Source organism: Nelumbo nucifera, chromosome 8 (assembly GCF_055504915.1).
Source record: "Nelumbo nucifera cultivar China Antique chromosome 8, China Antique-T2T, whole genome shotgun sequence".
Lineage (NCBI taxonomy): Eukaryota > Viridiplantae > Streptophyta > Magnoliopsida > Proteales > Nelumbonaceae > Nelumbo > Nelumbo nucifera.
This window is the reverse complement of record NC_142656.1, coordinates 30,035,042-30,055,414: the sequence shown is the minus strand read 5'-3', so window position 1 is coordinate 30,055,414 and position 20,373 is coordinate 30,035,042. Positions and strand designations below refer to the sequence as shown.

Genomic DNA, 20,373 nt, shown 5'->3' with positions numbered 1-20,373 from the left:
TCCGACAAAAGCTGAGGTTCAGGTGCTGCCTACACTCGTAAAGGAAGTCAATCCAGTAGCTCAGGAAAAACAGGATATGAGGTCAAGGAAAAATTTTAATACTTGGGTCTGTAATGTAATACCAGAAGAAAGGAAGCACGGGAAGAATAGTTCAACTGTTAAAGCCGACAAGGTATTGAATCCTACTATAAACTCTCTAAGGCAAATTCAATCTCAGGGAACGGATTTAGGCCTTTCTTCTTATGTGCATACCCCTCCCTTGAATGATGGCCCATTGATCCCCAACAATACAGGTATGAATGTCCATTCGGTTTTGGTTACTAATGTGCCTTCTGTGCTTGTAACGGATACTCCATCATCCCGAGTGGAAGTTCCAGTTGCAGGGAAGAGGAGAGAATGGAAGTTCTGAGAGTGAATTGAGAGAGGAAGAAGTGGCCCCTAGAGAGAGACAAGAGGACATAGAGAGAATATGGGAGATGATCTGTGAGTTGTTGGAGGAGTATAAAGAGGAGGAGGAACTAGATCAAAGGGAGAAAGCAGGAATCTCTCAAGAGAAGGACTACCACAGAAGTCCCAAGTTGGGGGAAGGGGAGGCTAAAGCAAATGCATCATCTAGGAAGACCGAGGGTAACAATAAAAGAAAAAAGAAAATAGATCAGGAGTGGAGAGATTGATTTCAGATATTGAGGGTGACGTTGAATTTAGTAGGAGAGGGGAAAGAAGAAAGATTCTGTTGTAAGGTGGAATCTTTTGGGAAGGGATTTTTTGAAAAGAAGTTTTCAATGAAAATCATCAGCTAGAATGTGAGAGGACTGAGAAGTGAAAGAAAGAGAAGGGCTATTAAAGACTTACTAAGAAGAGAGAAACCGGACATAGTTTTTATACAGGAAACCAAGTTGGCACAAATGGATAAAAGGTGGGTTAGAAGTGTATGGAGATCAAGAGGAGTTTGTTGGACATCGTCCCCTTCTTGGGGAGCCTTTGGAGGTTTAGTAACATTATGGAGGGAGGATGTTGTAGAATCAATGAAGGAACAAATAGGGAGATTCTCTGTGTCTTTAAAGGTCAGGAATGTGGGGGATGGATTTACTTGGGTTCTAATAAATGTCTATGGGCCAAACACTTATAGAGAGAGGAATGAGATGTGGGAAGAATTGTATGGATTACAAGGCTTATGGGAGGGTCCTTGGTGTCTTGGGAGGGATTTCAACGTAATTAGGTTCTATAATGAAACTAACAACCCCCAAAGAACAATTACTACTAGCATAAGAAAGTTTAATGAATTTATTAGTAATTGTGGTCTAAAGGATTTACCTCTCTTACAAGCCAACTTTACTTGGTCTAATTTCCAAGAAAACCCTCTTTGTTCGAAATTAGGTAGATTCCTCTTTAATGAAGAATGGGAGAGTCACTGGAGGAACTTGATGGCTAGAGCATTACCCAGAGTCACTTATGATCACTGTCCTATTCAGTTAAGTCCTGAAACAATAGCCTCTTGTCCACAGCCTTTTAGATTTGAGAATATGTGGTTAACTCACCCAGATTTTGTGCATCTGATTGGGGATTGATGGAGAGAAGAGTTAAGAGGGGTGAAATGGAAGGGAGTGAGATTCCACAAAAAGCTGAAGAGGTTGAGATCCAAAATCAAGGAGAGGAACAGGCAACAATTTGGAAGAATAGAGGAGCAAAAAATTAAGTTGTTGTCTAAGATCGAGGAATTAGATTCCAAAGAAGCCCAAGGATGATGAGTGAGCAAGAAAGGGTTTTGAGAAGAAACCTAAAGAAGGATTTAGAAGAGATCCTTCTAAGAGAGGAAATGTCGTGGAAGCAAAAGTCAAGACATAAATGAATTAAGGAAGGGGATGGGAACACAAAATTTTTCCATGCGCTGGCTAATAATGGGAGGAGAAGAAAAAATTTCGTGGCCAAGTTAGAGGTGAATGGGGAAAAAGTAACAAATCGAGATGAGATAGCAAGGTTGTTTGTGGATCATTTCAAATCAATCTATAGGAAACCTTTGAATAATAGGCCAACATTGGAAGATTTGGATTGGACTGGGATATCTAAAGAACAAGTAAACTTGTTAGAAAGGGATTTTAGTGAATAAGAGATCAGACAGACAGTGTTTTCAATGTTTAGATCCAAAGCACCTGGTCCAGATAGCTTGACAATGGCTTTTTATCAGGATTGTTGGAATGTGGTTAAAGAAGATCTTGTTGGGGTATTTCAGGAATTTGCATATAAAAAAAGGTAAGCCCTGGAGTTAATGCAACCTTCTTAGCCCTAATCCCAAAGAAAATGGATGGAAAGGACCCTAAGGATTATAGGTTGATTAGTCTGGTAACTAGCATTTATAAAATCTTGGCTAAAGTGTTGTCCATGAGAATCTAAGTAGTACTACCATCCATCATTAGTCAAGCACAAGGTGCCTTTGTGCAAGGCAAATAACAAATCAGATCTTAATAGCAAATGAGTGTGTGGAGAACATGAGAAAGTCGGGGAATCAAGGTCTTGTGTAAGATAGACTTAGAGAAGGCCTATGATCTTGTGGATTGGAGTTTTTTACTAGAGGTCCTTGGGTATTGTGGCCTTGGAGATAGATGGTGCAACTAGGTAAAGGGTTGTATTAGTTCTTGCCATTACTCAGTCTTGGTTAATGGGGTGGTCAAAGACTTCTTCCCAGCTTGTAGAAGCCTTAGACAAGCTGGCCCACTCTCTCTGTTTCTTTTCACCTTAGTTGCAGATGTTTTCAGTAGATTAATCTCTAAGGCAAATAGGGAAAAAGTGAGTGGTTGGAGGATAAGAAGGAACAATGCCCAAGTAACCCATCATCTATAGTTTGCTGATGATATCATAATATTTTGTGAAGGGGGTGACGGGCAAAAAGTGAGGAACCTTAAAGCATTGTTACAACATTTTGACAAGGCCTCCAATTTGAAGATAAACATGGATAAGAGTTGTGTGGTAGGTGTCAATATGAATGAGGAGATTATTCAATCTATGGCAGATTGTCTAGGTTGTCATGTCTCTTCGTGGCCCTTGCAGTACCTAGGTCTCCCTCTAGGGGCTAACCCAAAAGAGAGTAGTTTTTGGAACCCAGTTTTGGAAAAGTTTGAGAAAAGATTAGTTGCTTGGAAAAGAACTATATTTCTATAGGGGGTAGAGTGACTTTATTGAGAGCCACCTTAGCGAACCTACCGATCTATTTCTTATCTATTTTTAGGAGGGAGGCTAAGAAGCTGGAGAGATTAATGAGAAATTTTCTCTAGAGCCAAGGGAGGAAAAGAAAGATCATTTAATTAATTGGGAAATAGTCTATAGGAGCAAAGAGGAAGGTGGACTTGGGTTAGGAAGGTTAACTCTCAAGAATAAAGCCCTCTTGGGAAAATGGTTGTAGAGGTGGCCTAAAGAAAGGGAGAGGTTGTGGATTGAAATGATAGCGAGCATACATGGCAAACTAGAAAATGGATGGAACGTGGGTGTATCACGACAAGCAACGTTGGCATCTCCTTGGAAAGCAATCCTAAGTATCCTCTCTGAATTTCTCAACATTGTTAGGTATGATGTCAATTCTGATAACTCTATTTTATTTTGGGAAGACACTTGGGTGGATCTTGTTGCTCTAAAGGACCAAATCCCGTCCCTCTATTCCATTTCCCTTTACAAGGAAAAAGCTATCTCTCATTTTCTACCTTCTCCTTTTTCACCCTCATCCTTAAGTTGGGATTATGGCTTTTAGAGAGGTTAGAGGGATGATGAACTTAACAATGTTTCAGATCTGTTGTCCCTTCTTTGACAGTGTCTTTTTCGACCCTCTTAGTGTGGATGTGAGATTATGGTCCCTTCATCAAAAAGGTTACTTCTCTTGTGCTTCCTTTTTTAAGTCTCCTTGCTCTTCCCTGAGTCAGTGGGCATTTCCAACCAAGGAGATTTGGTCTAGACCTGTTCCACCTAAAATTGTTATTTTCTGCTGGGAGGTGTTTTATAGAAAGATTAATACCTTGGAATGCTTGCAGAAGAAAAGGCCTTTCATGTGTTTGTCCCCTAACTGGTGTGTGCTTTGTAGGGCTAGTGGTGAGGATTGCTCCCACCGACTTGTATCTTGTTCCTTGTCTAGAGCTATTTGGAGTTGGATTTTTTCTTTGTTTGGGTGTAGGTGGAATCTGTTCACAGACTTAAGCCAACTGTTCGATCCTTCCTTTTTTGTGTGGCCTACAAAAAAAGGGAAAATGATGTGGAGATGTATTAGAACAGCCACATTGTGGACAATTTGGGAAGAAAGGAATGCATGGATATTCAAGGAAAAAGATAGAAGCATTCAAGCTGTTAAGGATTGTATCTTGACTAGGGCCATCAACTAGTTGAGAACATTGGACTTCTTTCATACCTTTTCCTTTGATGAAATTTGGAGAAATTGGATATTGGTGGCTAACAGCCATACAAGGACGGACAGGGAATCTGTAGTGTGGACCCCTCTGCCTGAAGGATGGGTAAAGCTGAACTTTGATGGCAGCAGCCAAGGAAACCCAGGCCCATCGGGGATAGGAGAGGTGCTGAGAGATACGGAGAGCAACATATTAGCCTTGTTTTCAGGCCCCATGGGAATAGGAGACTCTAATAGTGCTGAGATTTTAGCGGTGGTACAAGGTATTCAGATTGCAGAACAATTAGGAGTTCGGCACTAAGTAGTTGAAGGAGATTCAAATTGTTGTGGGATGGCTGACAGACCCAGCTTGAGCAATTTGGCAACACAGAGATTTATTAAGGAAAAGTCAACTGGCTTACAAGAAATATGACTGTTACCTCTCTTTGGGTGGGAAGATCAGCAAACACCTTAGCAGATGGGTTAGCTAAGCAGGGGGCTACAAGGGAGCAGTTATTTTGGGCTGCTTTGTAATTTTATTTATGGCTAATTCTGTTTTATTTTGATGTAATACTTTTCTGAAAAGGTAACAGCTCGTGCCTCTTTAGGGTTTCCTGTACTGCTTTTTTTCTGAATTAATAAATTATCTTCATTCATCAAAAAAAATTAAGAGATCAAGAAATTGAAGAATGTCTACTGTTGTTAGAAAATTTGCAACAAACTAATATTTCTCTCTTCTAGGGACGGTCTGTGGTGGAAAGAGTGCAAAAATGGAAGATTCACTGTGAAATCTTTCTACATGGCACTGGTAAGGGAGCAGCTGGTTTCTGATCAAGTGGAAGGAGTGTGGGAGAACCCTATCCCCCCTAGAGTGGAAGCTTTTGCCTGGTTAGTGTCCTTGGATAACATTTTAACTTCAGACATACCTGAAGAGTAGAGGTTTTTGCATTGCAAGCTTCTGTTATCTTTGCTGTTCGGATGAGGAGACAGTCTTCCACTTGTTCTACTCTTGCACGATTGCCCATTTCATGCGGAGGTTTTTGCATTGCAAGCTTCTGCTATCTTTGCTGTTTGGATGAAGAGACAGTCTTCCACTTGTTCTACTCTTGAAGGATTGCCCATTTCATGTGGAGATTTTTTTCTTTTCTCTTAGGAATGAGCATGTTTCATCCTTCAACTACAGCAGAGCTGTTCTCTTCTTGGCCAAGATTTAATGGTTGTAAAAAAGCAAGGATCATGTGGAATTCAGTGTTTTAAAAGTGCAAGGCGCAAGGCACAAGGCGCAAGGCGAGGCACGCGCCTTTTTGAGGCAAGGCGCACAATTAAAAAAAGCTAAAAAATGAAAAAAATGAAAAAAAATTATAAAACATAATATTAATAAAAATATAAACTTAAGTTTTAAAATAAATGTTTTAAAAAACCAATTAAAAATATAAACATAATATGTAAAGCATATTCAAATGAGAATTTAAAAATGAAATCAAACATATAAAACATTTTCAAGCATATAAAACCCACAATCTCTTTTTTTCTCAATTACATTACTTCAAGTAGCTAATGTGGCATATTAAATTCCTAATTATACGAGCCGCCTTTGTGCCATGCCCCAGCCGCCAGACTCAAAAAAAAAGGAAAAGGCGGCAAATTTTCGAAAGGTGCACGCCTAGGCTAAGGCGCAAGGTGCACCAGGCGTGCGCCTTTTGAATGGGCTGCTTCTAGGACCTGGGCAAGGCGCCTACCCTGAAATGCGCCTCGCCTGTGCGCCTAGGCGCGCCTGAGGCACACCTTTTAAATCACTGGTGGAGTTGCACCCCTTTTGCAGTCTGCTGGGTTATATGGAATGAGAAAAATAGAAGATTATTTGAGAACAAACAGAAGAACATTGGAAGGATAATAGCTATGGTTGAAAATTTGGTGTCCTATTGGATTCTGGTGCATCCAGAATTTCATCAGACTAATAGAGCAGTGTTGGGAGAGAACTTTTGGAATTTTCTTGAGTTACAGACTTGTAATCTTGATCAGTTGTCTCTTAATTTGTCTCTTGTAGTGTTGGCTATATAAGTTTAAGGCTGCAGTTGGATGTTATCTTGACACCCCTCGGGTTGTATGAATCTTTTTTCTTTTAATTAAAATGTTTATTCTGATTCTTCAAAAGAAGAAAAAAAAATGGTGGGTTGAGGATGAAATGGAGTTCAGGTGGAAAGGTTATAGATTCTGCAAAAAAACTATAGTTGTTGAAGGCTAGAAATAAGGAGTGGAACACTCTTCCCTTTGGCAAACATGTTATTGAGTATAACTAGTTGTATAATTTCAACTATCTTCTTAATGGCTTTGTAGGATGCTCCTGATAAAGAAGATTAGATACAAACACATATGGAGCTGATTAGTTGAAGACCCTTCCTCCAGTTGCTAAAATTGGAGCTCCCCGTGTTAATGGCCTTTCAAAAACCTCCTCTATCCCTACTTTTCTCTTCAAAGACTCACATTTCTTTCACACCACAGCCCCATGCATAGGTTGCCATAAAAGCTTCTGTGTCCGAGTGCTGCAGTCCATCACCTCTACTTTGAACAAATCAACCACTTCAGCTGGTGCCACCCAAAGTTTTCCAAACTGGAAAGCTAGTTGCCACATTCTGGAGGCATAGGAGCAATATAAAAGAAGGTGATTGGCATTCTCCCAACTCTTCATAAAGAGGTGATTTGGAACAGTGCCCCAACCACAATGGTCGGTCCATATGGAACATTTCAAATGAGAGGAACTCTAGGTTATTCCAAATCAAGCCAGCAATGAAGAGAGTTGCTAATTGCTATCTTAGGAGGTCAGAATATATCCTGGAATCTGGTTTATAATGAATTTTCTAGAGCAGTATATAACTCAATTTTGGTTTTCAATAATTTGTACACAGATCAATACAGATACAAACAGAAGCAGATCTGTGTATCCCATTGTACAATATCTTCTTGTATACGTGTGTTTTATAATTAATGAATATTCCTTACCTTAATTCAAAAATGATTGAGAGGCAATAGAAGAAGAATGCTAACCTCCCGAAACTTTTCCCGAATACTGGTGTCTTGAGTAGCAATAAAGAAGTGTTCAGCATTATTTTCTCCAACAACCTCCTCAATGCATCCTACAGCACTCTTTCTCCTCTCATGATCACATCTAAACATGGAAATGCAGTAATAGTTAGAGGGAAAAGGTTGAAAAAAAAAGTCTCCTAAACAAACAAGGTAAATGCAAATTCTTCTTATGTTCCAGGCATAAATCCAATCTCATCCTATTATTACATCATCTGTAAGTAGTTGGGTGAGAAAACTTGACTCTAATTTGTCTTTTTCCCTTGATGGGAGCCTGTTTAGTTTCAAGTGGATTTTCTTTTCTTTTTGAAACATAGTAAAAATACAAAAAAAAACAAGTATATAAATTAAAGGGCATACATATACAAGTATATATTGAAAGGAAAACATGAATTTTGAACAGTTTTGATCATCAAGATCTACTAAACATGTGTTTCCTTTGAACAGGACCCGTGGTATTAAAGTACAACTGGTAGCATCATTGTATGTTTTTTGTGGTGTTTGATAATGCTTTTTTTTATCAATAACAGAAAGCTTTATTAATGAATAATACTTGTGAAATTTAATTACAGAGAAGGGGAGGTAAACTATCTTAACTCTCCAACATCAAAAGGACAAAGAAGAAACTAAAAATTAGCCTAAAACAAAAAATCCTTAGCCACCCCTTGCTTAGCTAACCCATCAGCCATTGAGTTAGCACTTCTCTTCACCCAGCTATATTTCACCTCTAAGTCCTTACTCAGCCAATTAAATTTTTTCTTCTCATTGCTGTAGTTCCACAAGCCACTGATGTCTCCTTTCAGCCACCTAATCACCATCTCCGAGTCCCCCCTCAATAACTAAGCATTTGATGCTTAATTCTCTTGCTCCTTGGATTCCTTCAAGAACTGCTAGAATTTTGGCCCTAAGAGAGTCACCCTCTCCAATTGGCCCAGAGAACATGGCAATAATATGCCCCTCCTCATTCCTGAACACACCCCCTATCCCAGAAGGCCCTGGATTCCTTAAGCTACATCCATCAAAATTCAGTTTTATGAATCCAGCGGGAGGGGGGTCCAAGAGGGTCTATAGGTCCTCTTACAAAGAGCAGCAGTAGCTACCTCTTTCCACTTTCTCAACAAGTCTGCCATAGAGAATTCAGAGTGTGAGCTACCCTTGAATGTATCAAGTCTATTAGGTTTTTTGTGGTTCTTTCCTTACCTGAAAAAATTTGTGAGTTTCTTTCTTCCCATATTGACCAGCACACTGCAGCCCTAATGCTTCTCCACATAACCTTCCCCCTTTCCTTAGGCCATCTAAAGAATGAGGGAGAGAACAAGCATTGCACACTCACAGGGGGATTCCAAGTACACCCAAAAAGGGAAAACACCCATTCCCAAACAGTCTTAGTAACTGGACAAGTAACCATAATGTGGTAACCTGTTTCCCCATCAGCTTTGCAAAGAATACTCCTATTGGGAAGTAAACCATAACGTGTTTGGTAATGCTTTAATAGGGTCGGATCTCCGAAAATGTTGTTTTTCAGATATTGGGTCTCATTTAAGTCAGCATAACCTTACCTCTGAAAAGTGATAAGGTCTTTTTTGGTAAAAAGGTAACCCATGTGTGGAATGCATTCGGACGTGTTTTAGTCACTCATAATGACAACTGTTCAGAAAACAGAATATTGTTTTTGGAGGCTCTGAAAAGCAGAAAAGCAAGTTCATTTTGCAGTGACCATAGCTGTGATAATAACTTTTCTATTTTTCAGATGTCAGACTTCAGTTTTATCAAATGCCAAGTGTACTTAAAATCAGATTGGGACCAAACTTGAGTGGCTCAATTAAAAGGAGTTTGTTGAGTAGGGCATGAGATTGAACATTGAAGGTAAACTAATTGATCAAAAAAAACGAGGGTAAACTTGAGCTTTTTGTTATTATTCATAATCAAGGAAAGATTAATCTTTATCTTGCCTTTTTTTATCAGTAACGCATAAAAAGAATATTTCTTTATCAATAACAGAGATTTCATTAATTGATTAAATGTTAAGAAAACATCCAATGGGAGATAAAATAACTTAACTCCCCATAAATGCCACTAAAGCTAAAAAATATTTGAATCCCTTCCAGAGATGCTAAAATCTCAGCCCTCAATGAGTCCCCTATTCCAATTGGGCCAGAAAACGTAGCCATCACTTTCCCTTTCTCATCCCTCAAGACTCTCCCTATTCCGAAGGGCCCAGGATTGCCCATGTTGCTGCCATCAAAATTCAGCTTGGTAAAGCCAATAGGTGGAGGGGTCGAACAAGAACTTGAGACCCTCTTGGCTGGGGCTGAATCTGCAATTTCCTTCCAATTCCTAGACAAATCATCAACTGAGAAGTCCACAAATAAGTCCAATGTTTTCAGCCAATGAACTACTCTTGCATGAATCACTTCTATCGCCGCTTCCACAGTTCTTTCCTTTTACAAAAAGATTCTCAAGTTTCTTTCTTCCCAAATAGACCAACATATTGCAGCCCTAACACATCTCCACATAATCTTTGCTCTTTTAGTTGGACAACTAGAAGGAGAGGAAGTAAACAAGCTTTGCACATCCATTGGAGAGTTCCACCTACACCCAAATAAAGAAGTGAACCATTCCCAAATAAAGTTTGCAAATTGACAAGAAATTAGTAAGTGAAACCCAAACTCACCTGTAGCTTTGCAGAGGACACACCAATGAAGACACAAACATCTATTGGGCCTTTTTTGAAGAAGAAGAAGATCCCCTGTGTTAACTCTTTCCAGGAAGGCCTCCCAACAGAAGCTTCCCACCTTGAAAGGAATAGGTTAAGACCACACCTCCTTAACAGGAAAGGACAGACCAAAAGGAACAACCAGTGTGTTAAGGCATGAAAAAAAGAGGCACAAGAGAAGGTACCAGAAGGAGAGGGTCCAAGTTCTGTTGTCTACCTTTGTTGGTTCCAGGAACACTCCTTCGAGGATGGATAGGAGTGACAAGGTACTATCTAATTTTGTGTCTCTGATCTCTCTTCTCGGTCCCGAATTCCAACCAAACCCCAAAGAAGAGTCAGAAAGTACAAGGAAAGTAGAAATTGGTTTATCCTTGAAGGTAGAAATGGCAAATAAGGTTGGGAACTGTTCTTTTAAAGGAGAATCCCCAACCCAAACATGTTTCCAAAATTATAAGATGGGTAGAGTGCAAATCATAGCTGATCCAGGGAAGAAAAAGAGGCAACATAGCTTGGATTGCTTTCCAAGGAAATGTCCTTTTAGTCCTCGCCAGAATATCAGAATCCCATCTATTCTCTGCAAGTCCATGAATATTACCCACTATCTTAACCCACAACTTTTCTTTTTCCAGCGAGAACCGCCACAACCATTTCCCTAAGAAGGCTAAATTCCTCTTCCTTATATTCCCTATACCTAGACCCCCCCTCCTTGCCAGAATCTTAAACACCGAAAAAAAGTACATAGGAAAGTTGGCTAAGACATACCTAATCAAGGTGATTCTCCCTCCAGGTGACAAATATTTTTTTCTTCCAAAAGGCCAGTCTCTTCTCAAACCTTTCCACTACTGGATTCTAGAAACCTTCTCTCTAAGGATTATCACCCAAAGGCAAACCAAGGTAACTTAAGGGCCAATTGGACACTGCACATCCCAAAATAGCAACACACTCCATGGTCTCCCCTTCCCCCAAATTAACCCCCCCCCAATACAACTTTTCTCAAAATTTACATTAAGATTTGACATTTGCTCAAAAGGTTATATAATGAGTTTCAAACTCCTAATCTAATTCAGGTCTCTACCTTCAAAAAAGAGAATCTACAAACTGTAAGTGAGAAAGAGACACATTCTCCCTTCCAACTCTCCAAGCCCTAATTAGGTTCCTAGAATCTACTCTACAGATCAACTTACAAAATACTTCTACAACTAGGTGAGAGTGAGGTGGTCAGGGTATATACGGGGGTCTCCTTGAAGGATAAAGGAAAGTCGAGAGGTAGGAGGTAGGCTAAAGGCTAGGGCAAATGAGGTGGTAGAATGATTCCCAGTTATGAGTTGGACCCCTCTTTATAGAGAGAAATCCCGAGGTCCAAAAGGAAGGAGCCAAAAGTGTTTGATTCCCATTAGGAAAGGGAATCTTAGATTCGGTGTCAGTTGTCAAGGAACACTATTAGGGTTTCACCACGTGTCCTATGAAATATCTCAAGGACGAACTTTCCTTTCGTCTGAAGATTCTCATAATACACGTGTGCTACTTCCTTTCGTGACCCTTTTAAACCAATGTGGCGTGGGTGACAGCACTATTTAGCTTACTCATCCTTCTTAGGTCCACACGGAATCGCGTCGTGCGCGTTACTAATGACGCATGTGCTCCTTTTATTCGCTTGCGTTCTGCAATGAGTTTGCACTCGTCGCGGTTATGCGATGGCTTTAAACTCGTCGCAAGTCCGTGTGAATCTAAAGCTCATCGCAACCTGTTTCGAGTCATAAGTTCATCGCAAATATGTGTCAGGTTATGAACTTATTGTAAGCGTTTATGTCAGGTTTAGCACCTTTTGTGCTCTGATGGTCTAAGTGACCACCATGTACCTACACCAAGGTAAATAGAAAAGGAGATAGAGGGTCACATTGTCTGATTCGTCTCAAAGCTAGAAAGAAGTCCTCTACAATCCTGTTCGCCAAAATAAAGTAATGGCAAGTCCGAATACAACCCATCACCCACCTACACCATCTATCTCCAAACCCAAAATTAGTCATCACCTCCAACAAGAAAGACCAGTCTACAAAATCATACGCCTTTTCCAGGTCCAATTTACAAACCACACCCTTCTTCTTTGATCTCTTGAAGTCCTCAACACTCTCATTTGCCATAAAATTTTGATCTGTTATTTGCTTTCCCTTACAAAATCTCCTTGATTATTTTCTATAATGGTAGGGAGCACCTTCCTAATCCTAAGGGACAAGCAACTTCACTTAAAATGATTTTGATTACTAAGACCACACAATATCCACCAAAATAGTGATTCAACAACTACCTTTCATCCAATGGATCAGACTTCAATGCTAGTTCATTGGCACCCTTTGGGCTTGAACCCCAATGCTATGAGTATATAGTAGGCCCATTTGTGAGGAAAGTAGACATTTTATTAGAAAGCAAAAGCAAGAAATGACTGCTATCCATTTTGGCCTTAGTGTCATGGTCTCTTGGAGTTTTTTCTCCTAGTAGGAGATACTGAAAATGCCATTAGCTGGGGGGAAGGTATTGGGAGGGGTGCATCGAAGTTTCCAAACAAGCAAATACGATCACTGATAAAAACAAATAAAAACAAAAAAAAAACAAGTAAATGAGATTCAGCATCTGTTGGATCCTTGCCCAATGGTTATGAGACATATTGTGCATAAAACACAACAAATTCTATGGCATCAATGGACTATTGACCTTCTTTTCTTGGGGTCCATAATGACATGCTTTCGTTTGTAATTTCTCCCCTTTATTAACATAATCTCATTGATCTTTATAACTCAAAAAAAAAAATCCCAAAAGCAAAAAGGTCTTCAAAGACAGAAAGATACCAGACAAAAACAAACACACTATAACTTGGTAAGGAGAATAAAGAGAAGAAACTAACCTTGCCATGAAGAGATTACGAGCTGCTTGAAGAGTTTCAGAATAGGAGTCTCCAAGACTTTTCAACTCTGCAAGAATACATCTATAAATGCAAAGAGCAGGTTCATTTGAACCAAAAATAAGTTACCATAGTGTTTTACATACAGAATAAAAGCAAAAGAGGAACTAAAATAGCGGAAGAACCAAAGGCAACCTTGTTGTGTAGAGCTTGACTGGGGAACCAAGGATATTAGAAAGGGCATCATTGGCTGACTTAGTTTTATTGACAAGGAGGTGATGGATGAAAGTTCCATCACAAAGTATCTTGAAGGGTTCTCGAAAGCCAAAACATGCAGTATAGAACCTTACACTTCTACGATGATGCTTCTGCTTCTTCACTCTCATCTGTGAAAATAAAAATAAAAGGTAAGAGGAGAAATAAAGTATCTATTCCATCCAAATTTCAAACTAAGACAAAGAACAAGAGTGTGCAATACCAAAACTTATTAAAATGAATTAAATTACTTTTATTTGTAGATATTTTACTAGAAAACAGAAAATAAAAAGATAATAGTATTTTGACAAACACAATATCAACAAGTAGCCAATAAATATTTTGAAAATCGAAATCATATTATAAATAGCATTGGGGGTTTGAATCAAATCAAATCAAATCGTAAATCATAAGAGTTTTTCTTATTTTCTAAAAGTTGACAGAAAACATTAAAAGAAAACTTATAAATTCTTAAAGATTAGACAAATGACTTTACACCAGCTTTCACCCTATAGACACCATATAATTAGATAGTAATAGCAATTATACCACTTGTATACTTTAACCGATATTCATATATGACATAATCAAATCAACTCCAAGTTAAAGTCATTATCATCAAGAATACTCATACTAAGACAAGGGACCTAACTGCAAGAAATATGACAACTTTATTAAGAAAGAGAAGCTTCAATTATTTTAAAAACTACAATCATATATATTATTGAAAGTTATATAGGATAGAAGGGCAAGGGGTAGACCAATAAGGACATGGGTGGAAACAGTAAGAAATGATTTTCTTAATCAATAACAGGAATTCATTAAATTAATAAGAATTAGTTACAGCACTCCAGAGACTCTCTCCGTGAGGACAACAAAAAACAAAAATCTTACAAATACAGCCCAAAACATTTGGTCCCTTTTTTTTATCAGTGAATTGTCAGATTTATTAAATCAAAGCCCAAGACAATACAATTTAGGGAGAGGCACGAGATGCTACCTCCCCTTTAAGGAGGGGAGATGGAAGAAACCATCAACCCTTCAGTTAAAGAACAAAACAAAGGAAAAAGAAAATTACAGAGAAGCCCAATACAAAGAAACCCGAGTAGCCCCTCGTTTAGCAAGATAATCAGCCAAGGCATTAGCCGATCTACCCAACCACTGAACTCTAACTGTCATGCCCCTCAAAAGCCATTTGATCTTTTTTAAGATATCCTTAAAGTTCCAAGTGACAGTACCCGGGTCAGCCAACCATCCTACTACCACCTTGGAGTCTCCTTCAACTTTTTTTTTTTTTTTGATAAATTGGAGTCCCCTTCAATTATTAAGTTTTGCACTCCAAGTTGATAAGCAATCTGTACCCCCTATGCCGCAGCTAGGAGTTCAGCCCTCATAGACTCTCCTATTCTCACTGGTCCCGAAAAAAAGGCAATGATGTTGTTGTTCTCATCTCTCATTACACCACCGGTCCCATACGGTCCTAGGTTACCCTGACTACTTCCGTCAATGTTCAGCTTAACAAAACCCTCCATCGGCAGAGTCCAAGTTACTTGAACTCTAGGCTTCCTAGAGGAAGTGAGGGCAACTGCAGACCAATTCCTCATTGTGAACGTCAGGAAATATCCGGCGGTTCACTTCATGGCCAAGTAAATGGAGTCACCACCCATCAGAATGTGTAACTGGGAGTGATGGGCCTACCGTATTTAAATTTTATAAATCCTTTAGGATTAACAATGACTCCATACTAATCAGTCAGGACAAGGCCTATCTGGGGGAGAGGGAAGGGGTTAGGCACCCCTCTCTCTTGTCAGTGTGAATGCCGATTTCCCTAGCTTCCTTTGGATTGGATGTGAGAAGCCGGGTTCTCAGTGAATCAAGAGGATCCAGGAGCTTCTCTCTTTTCCTTCGAACCAACCTCCTTTTGGATGCAGGGGTGTGAGCAAAAGGATGAATTCTCAACCCTTTTCTATCAGACCCCCACCTTCGGACTCATCCGGTTGATTCATAGAGTGAAAAGAAAAACTCCAAATCCTCTCGGATGTTGAGGAAGGTTCTCACACTCAATTTGGATTTTATACAAACACCCAATTAGCACATATATTAACCTTCGACAAAAGAAAACTTCGCATGAAATTAAAGGAGATGAGGTAAAATATTTTACCTCTTGTAACCTAAAGACAGATGATGATGCCGAACTTGTATGCAAAGGTTCAGTATATGGTTAGGCTTTCAGCGCTGAGGAACCCCAATTCAGAATTACTAGGAGCGGCGCTGGGGGTTTGAAGAAGGTAAGATCGATGATAGCAGTCGAGGTGGCCGATTGAAGCAAATTAGCATCCGTCTCTGTTTCTGATTTTCTCTCCCACAAGCTCTCTCTCACAGCTCTCCTTTTTCCTCTCTCTCGGTTCTCCTTCTTTCTCTCTTGATTTTCTCGGCCCTCCTCCCTTTTCACTTCTTCTTCACCGTTCGGCAACTTCCCAGAGGAAAACCACGAAAAGGAAACCCCCTCTCTCGAGTTCTCTCCTCTCCTCTCGAAACAGCCTCCCTTGCCTCTCCTTTCTCCTCCCTTTTCTATTCTCCTAAACCAAGAGGACCCTCTCTCTCTCAAAGACCCCGTCCAACAATCTCTCTCTCTCCTTCTGTTTTTATTCTCTCACTCGAGTTCTCTCACTCGAGCACTCTCTCTCTCTTCTGAATTTCTTTACTCTCTTCTGAAAACCCTCTTCTTAATCTCCCTTCTTCGACCCCCAGTTGTCTTTTCTTTCACCCCCTCCCTCTCTTGGGAACGATGCTTCCTAGCGAGGGGGGGGTTTCGTCAACTTTCCAGATGGAAGGGGAGGTTCAGCAAGTTAGGTTCAAAAGAAATTTGGGGTACAAAGAGTAACTTTGGGATTTTGGTAAGAAAGGCAATTCGGGAATTTGGGACGGAGGGTAATTTAAGAATTTGGTTAGGCGTACTTTGGGGTATTTTGGGAATTTGAAATGAAGGGGTAATTTTGGAATTTTAGGGTATAAAGGGCATTTGGTCAAGGGGTATTTTGGAAGAAAACTTTGGTAACCTTGTTAGAAGGATATTCTAGTAATTTGGAATGGGGACATTTTGGTAGTTTGGACTGGGGTAATTTGGTAATTTTGTTAAGGGTATTTTTGTAATTTGGTCTAAGAGGGGATGATGTGGGAATTTGATCAAAGGGTGTATTGGGGATTTCATCAGAAAGGTATTCGGGCATTTAGAGAGAATGGGCAATTGAAGGGTATTGGTAATCTTGACGGAAGGGGTATTTCAATAATTTTGGAAGGAAGGGTATTTTGGGAATTAGGTCAAGGGTAGTTCAGGTAATTGGTTAAAGAGGTCTTTCGGGTAATTATGGTCTATTTGATAATTTTAGGAGGGACATTTTGTGGATTTAGGTCAAGGACTCGAGGGTATTTTGGGAATTGGTCAAATGGGTAATTCGGGTAATTTTGGTCAAGGGTATTTTGGGAATTTTGGAAGGAGGTGGTATTTTGGTAATTTTGGTTGGTGTAATTTGGGGAACTTTGGACAAGGGCATTTTGGTAATTTAGTGGAAGAGGTATTTTGGAAATTAGGTCAGGGGTAATTTGGGGTAATTTTAGTCAATGGCATTTTGGTAATTTTGGTAGGGGTATTCTGGCAATTTTGGTCGAGGTAATTTGGTAACTTTGGTCAAAGTCATTTCGATAATTTTGGTGGAAGGGCTATTTTGGTAATTTTGGTGGGGGTAATTTGGGTAACTTTGGTCAAGGGCATTTTCAATAATTATGGTAGGAGGGGTATTTTTGTAAATTTGGGAAATAAGTCAAGCCAGGTTTAAGGGGGTCAAACTAGGTCTCCTGGTTCAATGGCACTGATTTTGGGCCATCAAATGGAAGGTTGAGATGGGTTTGACCGCAGAGTGAAATTGGCTAAAATGGAATAATTTTAGATGGAAGGGTAAACGATATATTTTTTACTAAAATTTGACAGGGTGGGGTTTTCAGACATTTTAAGTTGATTGGTGAGGTTTGATTTGTTTAGATGTGTTCAAACCAAGGGAATCTATAGTGATAGATATATTCATTAGTATATTTGTTATTAATGACAAATAAAGCTATGTTTATTTGTCATTAATTACAACATACATTCATCACTACAAATATGTTTATTAATTATATATTTGTTATTAGTGACAAATCAAATCGTAACTACATATTTGTAGTGATGAATGTATGTTGTAAGCCACTGTTGCAAAAATCTATAGTGACAAATGTAACCATTACTATAAACATATATAGTGATGAAACCAAATTATGAATCACTATTGCATAAATCTATAGTGACTAATGTTGTCATCAATACAAACATTTATAGTGACAAATGCATATTGTCAATCACTATTGTGTAAATCTATAGGTTGCATTTGGGTGTAGTGCAAATCTTGACCAGGTGCAAAATTTGTATTTGGTTCAAGTTTGCAACCATTGGTTTAATTATATTATTTGTCATCATTGCAAAAGCAAAATCTGTTTTACATCGAGCCTTTTCATTTCTTTCAGATACAGATTTTGTAAAATAAGACATATAAATGCATCATTCTCCTTTTAATCCCATGATAATTGAACTTGAAGCAGCACCTCAGAGTTGAAGTCTCAGCAACAATTTGCCTTTCCAACTACAAGAACGTGAAGAATAGGTAAGTTTTCATCATTATTGTCTACTATTTTTTATCATTTCCCATGGGATTTGTACCATTTTGTGTGACATAGTTGTGCTTTTTTTTTTTTCATTTTCAGATCATTAGATCATCAAATACACCATTAGCTTTGAGAATATACTCTAGTTTGCCACTGTAAAACCTAAATCTACTATTATGATTTGGTTTTTCTTCACTATTGTTTTTCCTTGATTTTTCTTTATTTAATCATATTGTTGTTAAGCCTATTATTGCCATTTATTCTTACACAACAGTTCTACTTTTGTAGTTATTTTTTCTCCACTATATAGTAGGGTGGAAACCAAATCTCAGAGCTTTTAACTCATTATTCTTTTATTAACCTGCTACACAACTATTATAGTAACTGAATGGATTATAATGTCCATAAATTTCCAGTCCCACAATGAAATATTATCATAACCTCATGCTTTTGATACCTATGAAATATTATCATAACAATGAAATATTATCAAAATACCCTTCTTGGGTTAACTCAAGGTTTTCCATTAAATTAGCTTGATGAAACATTGCTTACAAAAATATATTGCAAAATGTTTGGAGAAATAGACCTTTCTTTGCTACAACATGGACATGCTTATTGGTTGAGCGATGAACATAATTCACCAAGCAAGAAGATATAGGTGTTGAAATGAATTCTTGCAATATGCTAAAACATGAGATGGCCACCATGGTGGATTAGTATGATAAGCCAACAAGAGTTTATAGATGTTTTCAACATCACCTTCAAAAATCACATTAGATAAAAACAACTGAGACACCAATGATAGTCCATCAAACAAATCCAAAGCCTTTGCCATCTTAACATTATCATAGCAAAGTTGGACTATTGGAACCAATGTACATGAACCATCATGATCTCTAAGTACATAACCTACTACTACTACACCTTCCTTAAAATTTGCATCATTATTATGCTTCAACATATTTCTGTCCAGCTTACTTCAAGAAGTCTGAAGTGAATTCAAGGGAGAAGACAATTACAGGGCATTCACTAAAGATGTTGATATTAGTCATGTGTCAAGAGACACATGGGATTTACAAATAACTGTAACAGGATCAAAACAAATTCCTTCAAAAATTTTAGCACTCTGGGCTAGCCAAATAGGTCTCATGATAAATGCATTATACAACATATAACAATAGTCTAAATAGTTGTATTTCACATTTTCACAACACCAAAAGTAAATAAAATCCCTAACATCAACAAAATTGCACATAGAAGGCCTAAATCGGAGACATGATCCAAACCAAACAGCTTGATTAGCAGGGCACAAAAACAAAATATGTAAAAGACTTTCATCAGCACTGTCTCATAAGGGACATATACTATCAATATTAAGGCTATGTTTCCTCGAGTTATCAACAATAGGGAGGATATTGTTAGCATACCTCCTTAAGAACAATTTTACAATAAGGGGAATGAGTTTTTGTTTCCATAATTTTGACCATGGCATGTCCTCTTTGATAAACTAAGATGATGAGAATCTTGGTGATGTAGAAGTAATTATTTGTAAAGCTAGAGAGCATGTGAGTTTTCCTTGGGGAGTCTTACTCCACATTAATTTATCCATCATTTGAGAATTAGGGAAGGGAAGAGCAGTTCATTTACAACTCCCTTTGAAGAGAGGTACGCCCAAGTAAAGATCATCTTTGCACATATCTCAAATTCCCAAGGCATGAGAGATTTCTTGTCTGAAATTCACTTCCCAAATAACAACATATCATCAGCAAAAAAATAAGTGGTTTATATATAATCCCGTTCTACCAAAAGAAACACCCTATAGCCTACTCTTCTAATTGATGAGAAAGAAAGTGAGAGAGAACTTCTATGCAAATTATGTAAAGGTAGGAAGATAGAGGGAAGCCTTATCAGAGACCCTGAAAAGGTTGAAATGAATCACCAAATTGTCCATTTGGAAGAACAAAGAATGTAGTTGTGGATCAATCAACAATTGAGTTATTTCCCTCTTGCCTTGGAGCAAGTTTCCCAACATGTTCTTTTTTTGCTTTGCATCCTCTATATCTCATGTTTTCTCTATGGTGGACAAGCTACAACTGAAGATTTTGCTATGAAAGAGGAATGGAATAGTCATATGATTTTTACTATTTTGATAGACAAACAAGTGAAGTTTATTGGTATCAAGGAGATGGTTAGTATGGCATGGTGTCTAGATCCCAATTGAATTCATGAATTTCGTATTAAATCTTTTATAGCAATATTCTCATCAAGTTTTGATCATGATTAGGTGTATGACAAAGGTCTGTGGCTATATGAAAATAATTTGATTGTTCTTTGTAAAGGAATTCTTGATTTTTCCTTATATGC

General features: G+C 38.5%; 1 protein-coding gene across 3 annotated transcripts in view; it reads right to left on the bottom strand.

Annotated features, from left to right (window-relative positions):
- MEE21 (PIN domain-like family protein) overlaps positions 1 to 16,039 on the bottom strand; it is a 42,777-nt gene extending 26,738 nt beyond the window's left edge. For 2 of the 3 annotated variants that reach the window (XM_010243990.2, XM_010243991.3), the window contains exons 1-4: positions 15,473 to 16,039; positions 13,252 to 13,442; positions 13,060 to 13,140; positions 7,409 to 7,529 (exon numbers count right to left, since the gene is read on the bottom strand). In XM_010243990.2, the coding sequence (XP_010242292.1) occupies positions 7,409 to 7,529; positions 13,060 to 13,140; positions 13,252 to 13,442 (393 nt within the window). In that variant the 5' untranslated portion in view covers positions 15,473 to 16,039. The remainder of the gene's footprint in view (positions 1 to 7,408; positions 7,530 to 13,059; positions 13,141 to 13,251; positions 13,443 to 15,472) is intronic. The other variant, XM_010243992.2, reaches the window with a different exon arrangement.
- Between the last annotated feature and the right edge of the window lie 4,334 nt (positions 16,040 to 20,373).